General features: G+C 33.8%; 1 protein-coding gene across 1 annotated transcript in view; it reads left to right on the top strand.

Moving 5' to 3' along the window:
- The window catches only part of LOC111512972 (dynein beta chain, ciliary), a 194,739-nt gene that overhangs the window by 123,135 nt on the left and 57,287 nt on the right, over positions 1-14,317 (top strand). Inside the window, exons 10-11 of the mRNA XM_074176036.1 lie at positions 37-232; positions 10,400-10,618. Of these exons, the coding sequence (XP_074032137.1) occupies positions 37-232; positions 10,400-10,618 (415 nt within the window). The remainder of the gene's footprint in view (positions 1-36; positions 233-10,399; positions 10,619-14,317) is intronic.

Here is a 14,317-nt window from a genome sequence, read left to right as displayed (position 1 = left end):
TAAAAGTTCAACTAATATTTGGGTTTTTTACTTCAGGTATTTATGGGTCTCATAGGAGATTTGTTTCCCGCTTTGGATGTACCTCGAAAACGTAATTTGGATTTTGAAAAGATGATCAAGAAAACTGCCGTCGATCTTAAACTACAACCAGAAGATGGTTTCATATTGAAAGTGGTACAACTGGAAGAACTATTTGCTGTGAGACATTCAGTTTTCATAATAGGATATGCAGGTAAAATATATCATAGTATCATTTGCACACAGTGCATTCTAGTTGAAACAATTCACCCTAAATACTTATTTGACACTGAAATCGTAAAAATAGTGAAACTTTAGTTAGATTTTCAGACACATATCTACGAAAAAAGCCTCAAGTCAAAAATTTCAAATAGATTTATAATCGATACCTGAAAGGCCTTTCAATTTTGTATCTGACTCCCTCATAGTTTTGACATTATAATAAACAGAAATTGAAAATGTAAAACACTTTTCACCCAATTCCAAGAAACGTCAATCTAAATGCACAATTTCACTATTCGGAATATTCAAACTGAAGGCTTTTGGATGATACTAATGAAAATAACAGAAATAAGAACTCACGTTGGGGAAGTTTTTGTTTGAGTATCGATATGGTCTTGAAATTTCATCATATAGTTACTGCTGAAGTGTATGTTCATGTTAAAATTATTCTGAAATTGTGACGGTCAGCTTAGTTTCATTATTAATGTTTATTATTTCTATCTTAATTGAACTCGAGTTATTTTAGTTATTTTAGAACTCGAGTTATTACAGAATGACCACACAGATACCCCGATTTGACTTCACCAGGATTTTTTATGGAAACCGTTGAAATCAAAAAGCTGCGTATACTGTAGTTAATTCACGGACAAAAATCACTAGGTGTGTAGGCTTTTTTTTGTCCTTTGGGAGTTGTCTGACTTGTCCATTCAGTCCGAGCCTCCAGAAAACACTGCAGTCTCTTGAGCTCATAGCGTTTATTCTCCCATCTTCTCATGACACCCATTCCATTCAATCAGTCTCGTTTCCTGTACTAGTTTGTATAGGTTCCGTTTGAATGTTCGTCATATTCTTCTGGAACTAATTCTGTACGTCCATATATTGCCTGCCTACTGTGATTCAGTGCCTCACATTCGCATAAGATGTGTGGAGCTGTTTCTATCCCTTCGTTGCATAATCTGCAGCTGAGGTCTCCGTTGTACAGCTCCATTTTATTCAGGTGTCCTCTGAGCGGACAATGACTGCTTAGTAACACTGTAATTATTTTGAGCCGATCCCTAATATATTGAAGTAGTTCTTTGGGGTTCCTTTCTCGGACGGTTCCCTAATGAAGGTTCTACTGTGTTTGTTGCCAGATACTTTTTTCCAGTACTCTGTGTGCTTCTCATTGGTCCATGTCCTAATGTGGTTTCGTACCAATGATTTTGGTACCCCCAGAATCAGTTCAGGACCTATATATGAAGTTGATGATCCGTGTCTAGCGCATTCATCAGTTTTATCATTACCTGTGATTCCTGAATGCCCTGGCACCCAGGTGCTGTAAGCAACTGACACCTGATATTTTTCAGAATGTAAAGAAGGAAACATTGTGTGCAAGTTACTGGGGCTCTAATCAAACATTTGATAAAGTGACTTTTTCTGTTGAGTTTCAGTTTCTAATTCGGAATTGAATACAAACGTATAAAAGAATTTTGTGTTTTCATGATATTGCTTAATGTTTCAAAAATGTTATATTGTTGGATCATGGACGTAAAATAAAATGGACCACTCATTTACCTCATTAAGTGCAGTCGGCATTCAAGAACACTATGAAGTTATGCTGTTGAGCTGGGCGTTGTCATATCGAATCCGTAATAGTTCTTCACTATCCACCACCACTCGTCTAAACTTCCATTCAGTAACTCAAAATTACAACTTTGTTCATGAAATGAAAATCGACATCAAACATTCTAAAACCTGAACTGGTGCAATGTGTTTTAAAATTTGTTTTATGTTACCGAATTATTCTGTATAATTTGTTGCAACTCCATACGTGACAACGCTGTCGTAGGAATGCCTCTGTGATCGTTCTTTACTATGTACAAATTTCACCAGTGTATGTTGACATTGTTGTTCTTGATTGATATTTACTGGGCTAGTGAAATAGAGAGTAAAAATGGTGATTTACTGTTGAGTTTGTTAGCAATCCAACAAAAATTTGTGCTTCCATAGAAGATTACCAACACAACCTCGAACACAACAAAGTTTGTTGCCCATTGGCGTCACAGTGATTATCAAATTTCTATAAAAATCATTCATATGATGAACAACCACCAATAGGTGGTCATTCATTAGAGCTGTTGAAACTGATTTTGAACAAATATTTCAAAATTTGAATCCATTATGCGACATTCAGTAAATTAGATACACCAACAAAATGAATCAGGTGCATTTCAACAATAACTGTTTTTTTCTACACATTTTCGTAAAGATTTTATTTTGAAATCAATTGCTTCCTTTCTTTGGAAGTTTCCCACATTTTTTCTATTGAGATAGAAAAGTATAAAGTTAAAATGTTTCTTTCCCAGAAGTTGATCTCTCCTAAAATTATACTTTTTCCAAATCGAACAAGATTTGAATGATGGCTGGGATTGAATCGAATGAGTGAATGAATATCATTACGTACTGTATTCGGTAACAGGCAGGTGTCTTATTTCGAAATATCAATGTCCGCCTTTGAGGATGATAATGTTCCATGTAAGTAAAATTTACTCTGATGAAATGAATGAAAAACACTTTTGTCTACATACCACTGGTAGATTTTTTTATATTGTGTACTAATTCATCAAGAAATGTGTTATATTCAATTTGAATAGGTAAATCAGTGAAAATTAAAGCAGGAAAATATACCGAGGTCAAGGAGAAAAAAATAAGTCGCCATGCATATTGTCATATATACTCACTGACGCCATAACTGTTATGGAGTAATCTCAAGAAAGAATGATTATTTTCTTTTGTGACTTTTTTGAAAACTTGTATTGACAATTCTATAACATTTTTTATCTGACAGTAGTTATCAACATAAAAACAAACTATATCTAGATCTACAAGGTATCTCAGATCAAATAAATCAAAACTTCTTTCTTCTCTATCCACAACAAACTCCCACCTTTTGCGACAGCAAAACAAAATCAAAATCCATAACGCTTGGGAGCGTTAACTTTACGTCCATAAGTCGTGACAATTTCTTTTTTCTCCTCTTTAAAAATTGGTTGGGATGTGGATGGTTGAGGATGAATTGAAGAATCTCTTTCTTCAATTTTCTCTTCAGCTGTTTTCTTTCGGAATTCAGAAGATAAAGTTCTTCATCTGGTCTGGATATTTCTAAAAGGTAAATTCTCTGGAAAAGACGAACTATTTCCCCTCCTAAGGCTAGTTTGATTTTCGCCACTCTGGCAATATTGTCTCTTCCTGGATATACTTCTAGTATTCGGCCCATCGGCCAACTTATGCGTTTCGTATTATCTGAACCAACCAATACTATATCACCAACTTTCAATTTATCATGCCTTCGTTGACCTATATGAACTAGATCCGCCAAATATTCATCTTTGGAGCGATGTCTGAGAGAATCTCTCAATTTATGAAGAAATCTGTAAAGTTTCTGAATACCAGTCCTATCAAGAGTATCTAAATCATGGGTTTCACTAGACGGAATGTCTTGGATGGAAAATGAAGGTGTGATAGGAATTAAATCTTCTGGAGAATCATTAACATAGGTGAGAGGTCGTGAATTTATGATAGCTTCACAATCACATATGATAGTCACCAAATTTAGTCTTAATAGTTCCTTTATAATACGTACAACCCTCTCCCACCATCTTTCCTACCACGCAGCAGTGAGAAGATTGAAACGCCAAGTTATTTTACTGATAGTGGAAAAATTTTAATATTTCGTTCCAATCTAAACTCTTCAACATATTATTCTCGCCTACAAAATTACTTTCGTTATCGGAATAAATGATTTAAATTCTTCCCCTTCTAGCAATGAATCTCCTTGAAGCAAATAAAAAATCTTTTGTGGAAAGTGATATCACCACTTCAAAATGACACGCCCTGTACAATGCGCATGTAAAAAGAACAATCCACGCTTTCTCTCTACTTCTCAAAAAAAGAGGACCTGCTAAATCTATTCCAGTCACCTCAAAGGCAGCTGAATTGCTTATTCTTTCCTTGGGTAGAGAAACAAAAGGAGTTTCAAGGGATCTAGATTGGAATTTTTTGCATGTTACACATTTTGAAACAACATATTTCACCATCTTTCTACCTTTCATAATCCAAAATTTTTGTCTCAATTTTACCAAAACTGTTTGAACACCAGCATGAAATAAAAGTCTGTGTTGTTCCGATATCAACCGTTCATGTTTGTAGGGTTACAAAATAGGAAACTTGAAATTGTCTTCCTCTTCCCCATAAACAAGTTTGGTTCTGACTCTCATCAATCCATTCTCATCTTGGAATATTTGAAAATTGATATAATTTCTGTTACAAAAACTTTCACTTTGTATTATTTTGATGAGTCGTAATTCAGCAGATACATACTCTTCATAGGTCAACTTCGATTCATACTTTATTATACCTTCGTGTACCCTTTCATAAAATCTCATTATACATGCTATCATTCTCACATTTTTTGAATACTGGGAAAAATATTGAAATATTGTAGAGCTCAATTTTTGTTCCAAAACCATTTGGTTCGAAAATACGCATTTTCTTGCCTCATTGTATGCCTCCTTCTCAGAAAACTGATCATTCATAGATGGCCATAATTCAATTTCTCCATTCAACCACTTAGGACCATTCCACCATTGAGTTTCAAATAATTATTTAGGACTACATCCTCTCGTTGGCAGGTCTGCTGCATTTTGATTACCTGGTACAAAATTCCATCTATTCATATCACTATTTGCATGAATTTCTGCGACTCTGTTCGAAACAGATGTATTTCAATTCGAATTAGTTTTAATCCATGCCAAAACAACTTTCGAATCACACCAAAAGAAAGTATCTATATTTCGAAACATTTCACTCTTTTCACTGACTGAAGTAGTCTGCATCCCAGAACAGCACCTAACAACTCGAAACGGGGTATAATGATAATCTTAATTGGAGCTATTAGATTTAGCCTGTAGTAAGTGTGATCTCACGAATCCCTTTTCTTTAACTCTAATGAAAATACATGCAGCAAACGATAATTTACTTGCATCAGTGAATATATGTAATGAAACATGTTCAGACTATTCAAAACTATTTTCTTTGGTTATGCAACTTGACTCAACCAATTTTTGAAGCCTCTTTCAATATCTTCAGGTAACTTGCTATCCCAACTAATTTTAAGATACCATGTTTTTTGTAATAACATTTTGGGCAACAATGTAACGGGACACGTGAAACCAATAGGGTCGAAAATACGTTGGGCAGCTGAAAGTAAGCCTCGTTTCGTGGTTGATATGTCATCTAAACGCTTAAAACCATTTATGTCAAAATCCCAAAATAATCCAAGAACAGATACAATATTAGTATTAGTAGGCATTTCATTAATTTCCTCCTCAAAAATCTTTTTGTGATTGTATATCCAACCCCTTAAATCAAATTGTGCCATATCTATGATACATTTGGACTCAATGATAAATTTTTCCAACTCGCCTCGATTGTTAACACTTGTGACGCCATTATGAATATAAAATGATTCATTGAGCTCATCTGCAATATACTTAAAAGACTGAAGAACTGTATCCAAATGATATTCAATAGTGGCCTCTAACAAAAAACGGCTGGATGAGACACCAAATACTACTCTTGTATGACGATATTGAATAATTTCAGTACGAGATTGATCTTTCCACCATAAAAACTTTTAAAAATCCCTATCTTTTGGTGCTATACTGATCTGGAGAAATGCTCTTTTTATATCTGAAATTACTCCAATTAATCCTACTCTGAACTTCATGATAATATTGAGTATCAACTCTATTAAATTTGGTCCCTTTTCTAAACAATCGTTCAGTGACATACCATCACGACTTTTCGCCGAGGCATCAAAAACTGGCCCGATCTTTATTGTACTACTAGAATCTTTGAATACAGGGTGATGCAGTATAAAATGACCTGAAATATTTCTATCATCGTTTTGAACCTCCTCAATTATACCTGAAGTTTTCCAGTCTTCAAAAATCTTATTATATTCCACAAATTGGTTGAGACTGATTAACTTCTTAGTTGTAAAAATAAGTCTTTTTTTCGCGGATTCCCTATTACCTAGAAATTTTGGACCATCCTCTACCCAAGGAAGTTCAACTTCATATCGGTTACTAATATTACGACAAATTGATTCATTGAACCGTCTTATTGTTTCAGCATCCACGTCTTCACTTTTGACAGCTACAGGATCCGGAATTCCCAGAATATCCAAACTCCATAAACTGGCTATGTTCATGTCATCAAAACTACATGGTGTATCGAAAATATCATTATTGCTTTGACATTTCCCCATGTCCCATGTCTACCCTAAACGAGTTTCTATGGCAACTAAATCATTATCTACGTTTTCTAGCTTCTCTGTCAACAATTTTCTATAAATATCTGCACCTAAAAGTAAGCTGATCTCAGTAGATTCAATACAAGAATACGAAACAACTATATCTTTATTTCTCAACTCACGAATAATATCAATATCATGGAAACGTAGAGAATAATTACATATTTTTGTTAGTTCAAGAGCTTTAACTTCACAGCAAAATGTACTACTTAAGTTATGAATTTCTATTTCGTATAGAGTATAAGTTTTAGGATTTAACTGTACTCCCCCAAAAACACTCTGTATAATGTTTTCATGCCCTATTTTTTCAAAACCTAAATTTACAGTGTACTCTGTCAAAACATAAGATCGTTGAAATGCTGAATCCAATAAAGCTCTGATAACTTTGGAGCCATTTTTGTTGACAATCCTTATAGAAACAGTTTGCAATGAAGTACCATTACTGTTTTTATTGAATGAAACATTTTCATCATTCTTTTCACTATTAGAAACTAAATTTTCATTTAATTTCATATCAGATTTTGTAGCCTACTCCGCACAAAGAATAGGATAATGTTTTTTGCTACAAACTACACATTTAACAATGGTTTTACAATTTTTGATGTTATGATTGGGCTTGAGGCAAGCAAAGCAAACATTCTTTTTGGTGACAATATCTTTTCTTTTAATAAAAGTGAATGAACGGGTTATGAAACAATCTTTACTTTAATGTGATTTTTTATCGCAAAATAAGCATTGAAAAATCTTTTTGTTACCTCTTTGTCCAGCTGAGAGAATCGTGGCTGCTGTATACTATTCAGTTGATTTTGATGTGTTACCTTATGTGAAACTCTCTCGATTACTTGACCTCTCACACCATATTTTGGATCCTTCCCAGAAACGAAGCTGTTCCTGGCCAAGCGTATACGCTCTTTACTTTCTACTTCATTCTTGAGGAAATCTAATAACATTTGTGAATGATTAGTAGAATGATCATCGGAAGAATGAGAAATACTGCTAGATTTCCCTTATATTACCCTACTGGAACTACTTATGTGTATCTCCCACACCTTAAATATGTCATCAGGAAGAGCAGATTCAACTGAAGGGTATAACATAGATGCATATTTGTTACTAGATTCAAGAGCCCTTAACTGTGTTTCTGGAAAATCATATGAAACCGTCAGTGGCATATCTGATTTGTTAATATTAGCTTGTTTCAAAACTAAATTGAGCTATTCTCTCACATACACCTCTATCAAAAACTCATCTCTGGCGAATCTAGTCTTGAGTTTAGCAATGGCATTTTTATAGTTAGCCCCTGATGGTAGGAAACTTTCCACTAATGATTCCGCAGGAGATCCTGGTTCCATGGCTTGCAGGAGGTATTGAAATTTATCATCCTGATCGATGTCTTTGTCCTCGTCTATCTTACGGAACTGACCCCAAAGTCCCATCCATTGTTTAACATCTCCATTGAATTTTTTCAAATCTAGTTTTGGTGATAGAAACCTTCGTTTTATACATGGCAGGGTTTCCGTATGATTGCTTTTTGTATCCAAGAGGATACAAAAGGCAAGGCAAGAGCCTTGGTAAATTCGTCAACGTGTAATCACATTTGGATCAATAATATATTAATTGTTCTCTGTAGATCTCTATGCTTCTGAATTCTTCATTGATTTTGGCATCTTCTTCGGAAACCAATCACTGAATCAAGTTAAAATATTCGTTCAGCTTTATCCTCTAACTGTCTCAGCAAAGTTGAAATGTCGTACTGCTCAACTTCTGGACTGCTGAGCTCTTTTTCCAAGTCATTACAAATACCGGTAAACATTTTTCTTAACAACTCTCGTTCTTTATTGGCTAAGGAAGGATTCTCCATACCTAGTCCTGTCACGATTGCCAATTAATGTTATGGAGTAATCTCAAGAAAGAATGAGTATTTTCTTTCATAACTTTTTTTGAAAACGTGTATTGACAATTCTATTACATTTTTATCTGACAGTGGTTATCAACATAAACACAAACTATATCTAGATCTACAAGGTATCTCAGAACAAATAAATCAAAACTTCTTTCTTCTCTATTCACAACAATAACCTTGTCGTAAATGAGTTCGAAGTTATGGAACAATACATGTCTGATTATATCTTTTTTTTAAAATGAATTCATCAGTAGTCAGTGAAGTCATTATCTCTTCGAGCAAGTAGATTAACTCTTGTGCAGTTGTCACTATATGTCAGTGTGAAAAAGTGTGTGTAAAGATTGTAATTTTGTTATGATTTGATTTGTAATTTTTATATTTCTAAAATGAAAGAAGTAGATTATTATTGAAATACTCGAATCTTATCTTTTTCAGTTGTCCGTTTGATAAAACCCTCTTGAAGCTCAACCTGATGAAGCTCAACCTGATGAAGCTCAACCATTTGAAGCTCAACCTTATTGTTTAGGAAATCATTATATTACACTTTAGTATTGTTTTTTCACAATGCCAAGTATTCATGATATTCATAATTCTTTTTGAGATTGGAGTTTATATCAATATTTTCCTCTCAGGAATGTTATTTTTTCAGTCTGTATTTTCTTCTGATACGATAAATATTCAATATTTGAATTTCGAATTACATATCCAATGAAAATATCATATCTTCATCATTAAGTTTCCTTAAACATATTTTTGTTTCCATTATCACCCAATTAATTGAATTGTGTATGATAGAGGGGAGGTCAAAATCTATCCTGATCTATTCATCTGACTGATGGAAGACGCGAACATCAGGTGCAACCTTGCTGGCTTGGAACATCGAGGAAGGATTGGAGATTTGTCTCTCCTATATAGATACTTCCACGGGAAGTGTTCAAGTGACTTGTAACATGTGATTCCATCGGGAGCGGTACATATCAGAAATATACGATGGACTTTGGTTGCTTATCGTTTTGAGGTTCAAGTCATTACACCTCGAACTTCACTGTTTAAGGAATCTTTCATCTGGAGAACTGTGTTTATAAGGAATGAACTTCCTGAAAACGTTTTTCCGAATGAATTTAATCTCCAGCGATTCAAATCCAATGTGAATCGCTACTTTCGCACAGGCACCGCTCGGAGGGCGCCTTGAGGATTTTTCTGTAGTACTGGTGATCTGTTCTTGAAAAAAGCGCAGGTCTTTTTTTTAGCGTAATGCGCGTGCCCTCGAATCTAGCGACTTCAACACAATCTGTGTCGTAGACATTGGTTTGCTGTGTCTTTTTATTTTTTACGTCCGTGAGTTGGATATAGAATAAAAAAGCCTCAAAAACTTCAACTATCATTTTCATTTGAATTTTTTGACATGTGGGTAATTGTTGGATAGGGGTCGATGATTGTTTGATTTTTACGTTCAATGTTGATGTGCCATTCCGAATAAGTCGAATAACTTATTCAGAGTGACACGTTTCAATTAGAATGCTCTGTATGAAAACTTGCGCACTATTCAAGTCAGTTGACTAATTATTAAACTAATCAAAATAATGAAAATAGTCTCCAGCGGGGTTATTTCACTAAAAAGCTCTCTTATTGAAGTCGACTACATTTTTTGTGGAAGAATTGTGGGGTAGGTCTGGCATTCTCTGGCTTCTGCTCTATTATATCTGTTGGAAAAGTATGAAATGGAAGACCCCCGACACGGTTGAGACTGGATAATAATGATATCTCATTGGGTTTCAAGAAACCATGACACACCCCTTAATTTTCCAATTATTTCAAGATATATATCAATTTTCTAATTCGAAGGACTATTAATAATCTTTCACATTTCAATTCTGTTTAAACTAGTATCAATTTAATAGGAACTGGAAAAAGTATGGTGTGGAAAACGCTGAACAAAACTTACGCCAATCAAAAACTCAAACCGTTTTATAATGATTTGAATCCCAAAGCTGTCACCAACGACGAACTGTTCGGAGTAATTAACCCCGCCACCAGAGAATGGAAAGATGGTTTATTTTCCGTGATCATGAGAGAACAGACTAATTTGACTGGAGATGGTCCTAAGTGGATTGTTTTAGGTAAGGTTCGTTATATTTTCATAGGATTGAAGGGCGCGAATGTACGGATTGGGTGCCAAGTTGGTTGCTAGGTTGATTTTTTCACAAAATATCGTCAGCTCTTTCGATTATCCACAGAAGCGTTAGCATTGTGAGCTCGGAGAAGTGGAGATATTCGATAAAAATAATATATATTATTGATATTTACTTAAATAAGTTGATGAAATTGTCGGATATTCGATGAAAATCTATAAGAAGAAGATGAAATCCAAAAGTGTTTATTATTCTTTGTATTGATTAAGTATTTTTTGACAAATATGAAATTCTTTGATACGGTTAACTGTATTAAGTAGCAAAAGTATCATTCATCATGTGTTCGGGCAGGTTGCTATACATTTTAAGATAGTTATTTATACGAATGGCATATCCTGAATACATTTTATCGCTTTATTTTGTAGCTTTCGAAGCTTTCAAATTCGATTTTGTGGCAGTGACTCAAACAAATCAAGTATTGAAGTTTTGAATAAATGAAAGAGAATTGAATACTTTCTAGATATTTTGGGTATAATAAAGATTTCAGCTCTCTGTACAGCCAAAAATTGATAATTCTGACTAGATGGTGGTGGTATGTACTCCGTAGTTTTTCCCACTATAATAATATAGGATCCCAGTATAAAACGAACTTCACCGAGTTGGTTAATGAATGAAAAGTATTTTATTACAAATTGAATATGAAGAAAGAAGACGAAAAAAAAAACAAAAGTTATCGCCCAGCAGATGAATCCATTTACAGAACAATATACAGGGTGGGCCATTGAAAACTTGACATGGAGGTTTTGGGTACCAATCTTGCAAATCCGATATCCGATAAAACGCTCAGATATGTCGATTTTTATTGGGAGGGGAACATTTTTTTCCCCATTTACAGCGCCGTCACTTCAACCCCGGAGCAGAGGGGTGAACAACCCTTGGAATTTTGATAGGGAATAGGGGGCGATTCTCACATTGTTTGAAAGATCATGGAATTCTCTAAACAATGCTGTACATTTTTTTGAATTTGGACGTATTTAAAATAGTTCTTTCCGATAATTAACTTTTTCAATATTGTTAATAGTAAAAAATTGTTGTATGCCACTGCTCAGTTGGAATGTATTTGGAACTCTCATTTGTTTCTTACGCTACTTTTTTATTAATTTTTTCGTTCTTCTCTGAGGACAGGACTATTACAATTGAGAAATGGTTAAAAATGCTGTTTCTATTTCTCATTTTTATGTTAAAAGTGTTATTACTACTAGTGAGTGCCATGAAATGGTGCTAAAGAAACAATGGATTACATACACAACTGCAGAGAGGGTTGAGTTGATAGATGACACTTTATTTCAAACAGGTGTACATCCAATTACAGGAAATGTTGAAGAAAATATACTAAAAAAATAACATTCAATCCAATTAAATTCACATATTACATATCAAATTGGCAAATTACAAATGATATCAATATTATAAATTAAATAATATAATTAGATTCAGTTGACATATAAATGAATCACCATTCACAAGGTTAACATAAAACAAATTAAAGTTTTATAAAAAAACTATTTATGAAAGGTTCTATGTAAAATACAGTCCTTGATAAAGTTCAAAGAGTTTCCATTAATATCACACATGTTACATACTGAATTAAAATTATAACACATTAAATTTACTGGTGCTTTGAGACTCACATTTGTTCTACTACTCTGACAATGGAATGTTCTCTCGTATCTTGAGTTGAGGCGTGGTACATAAAAATCAATTTTTTGTAAGAGCGGAGTAGAGGAGATGTTATTATTTATTGAATTATATAAAAATGTGACCGTAATGAGAAATCTACGTGTATTCAGTGATATAATATTGAATTAGTTCAAACGGATGGAATAGTCAATTCCTCTTTGGGGGTAAATACCTATAGTGCGAAAAGGCAAAAATTTCAAAAACTTTCTTTGGACAGCTTCAATTTGCTGTATATGAGAATTATAAATTGGATACCAGATTATTTTAGTTTAGACCTCACATAAGCATAGAATAGCGTGATTATCACCTTAGTATCTTTAAATTCTCTGGTGTTCCTCATTATGAAGCCCAACATTCGACTAGCGGATGAAACAGCTTGGTCTATATGTGAAACAAAAGTGAATTTCTGATCAAAATGAATGCCAAGTTCTTTTATTCCATTAACTCGACTTATGGTATTGTTATCAATTTTGAAAGTAAATTGTATTAGACTTTCTTTTCTGGAAAAATACAATACATGACATTTAGCAGTGTTAAGATTCAAATGGTTATTGGAACACCAATCATATATCAGATCTGAATCATACTGTAATTTTAAGCAGTCTCCATAATTTTTCATCACCTTGAATATTTTAAGGTCATCAACGTAGAGCAGTTTTGAATTGTTTATTATTTTAGTTGAATTGTTAATGAAAATCAAGAACAAAAGAGGTCCTAAATTCAAGCCTTGGGGTACTCCGGAACTGGGGAGTATATAAAGCAGATTTGAAGCCTTCATACTCTACATATTGTTTTCTATCGATTAGATAGTTTGACATGAGTTTAACCAATTTTGCTGAAAAACCAAATTCTGAGAGACGCTTGAGAAGAATGAATAAATCTATTTGATCAAAAGCTTTTTGCATGTCTGTATAAATAACGTCAACCTGCAGTTTCTTATCCAAGGCTTCAGAGACACATTGTGGAAGACATGCAAGATTGGTTATGCACGACTTATTTTCTACAAACCCATGCTGATCATCTGATATGATATTTCGTATTGGATTGTAAATATTAGTATAATTGCTCAATATTGAAATGGCTCTATAGTTTTTTATTGATGTAATATCCCCCTTTTGAAAATTGGGCATACTCGAGCTTTTCTTCAAAGGTCAGGGAACTCACAAGTTTTCAAACAAAGATTATATATGAAGTAGGGGAATCAGTGAAGGGTTAATACAATCTTGAACTACGAAACTTGGTATTTGATCAGGACCGACAATTATTTTATTTTTCAGTTTTCTCGCAACTTCGATTTCATTCATCTGATCGATAATTATTGTTGGTAAATTATTTGTGCAGTTATCAAGGGTATAACATGAAGAGACATCAGATATAATATAAACACTTTTAAAGAAGTTTGCAAATGCATACATAATTTCTTGCGGTTTGGTGTAAGTTTTAGTTTCATCATTCATAACTCCGGGAGTTTTCGAATTACCTCTTTTGTTCTGCATGAAATTCCAAAATGCACTTGGATCTTCGCTAATTTTGCGTTCACTTTTATCAAGGGAGTTTTTATAAGCATTGTTTATTTGTTCTTTCACTTCACTTCTCAACGTGATGAATTGCTGCTGATAAAAATATGTTTTAAGTTTTTTCAGGTTTTTGATATAAATAACAAATAAAATTAAATTCGAATTATTAAGCAATTTGCAACCAACTATATCTATAAAAGGTGTTGCGGAGATCAAACACGTCAAGACTATGGATTTGAATTTCAAATGATTTTGAAGAGTGAGAATAACACCTCCTCCTTTGGTTGTGTTTGTTTGGCTGAAATTTCTGTCACATCTTGGGATATTGTAGTTGCTTGGGAAAAGCTCTGCATCGAATACACTGGAAAGCCAAGTTTCACTCAAACATATAACATCTAATTCTCTAGAACTCACTGCATTAAAGAAGTCA

This window comes from Leptinotarsa decemlineata, unplaced genomic scaffold, assembly GCF_025532065.1.
Source record: "Leptinotarsa decemlineata unplaced genomic scaffold, Ldec_3_MD MMD2_tig00001393_RagTag_RagTag, whole genome shotgun sequence".
Taxonomy (NCBI): Eukaryota; Metazoa; Arthropoda; class Insecta; order Coleoptera; family Chrysomelidae; genus Leptinotarsa; species Leptinotarsa decemlineata.
Note: the sequence above shows the minus strand (reverse complement) of the source record. Positions and strands in the feature narration are given on the sequence as shown.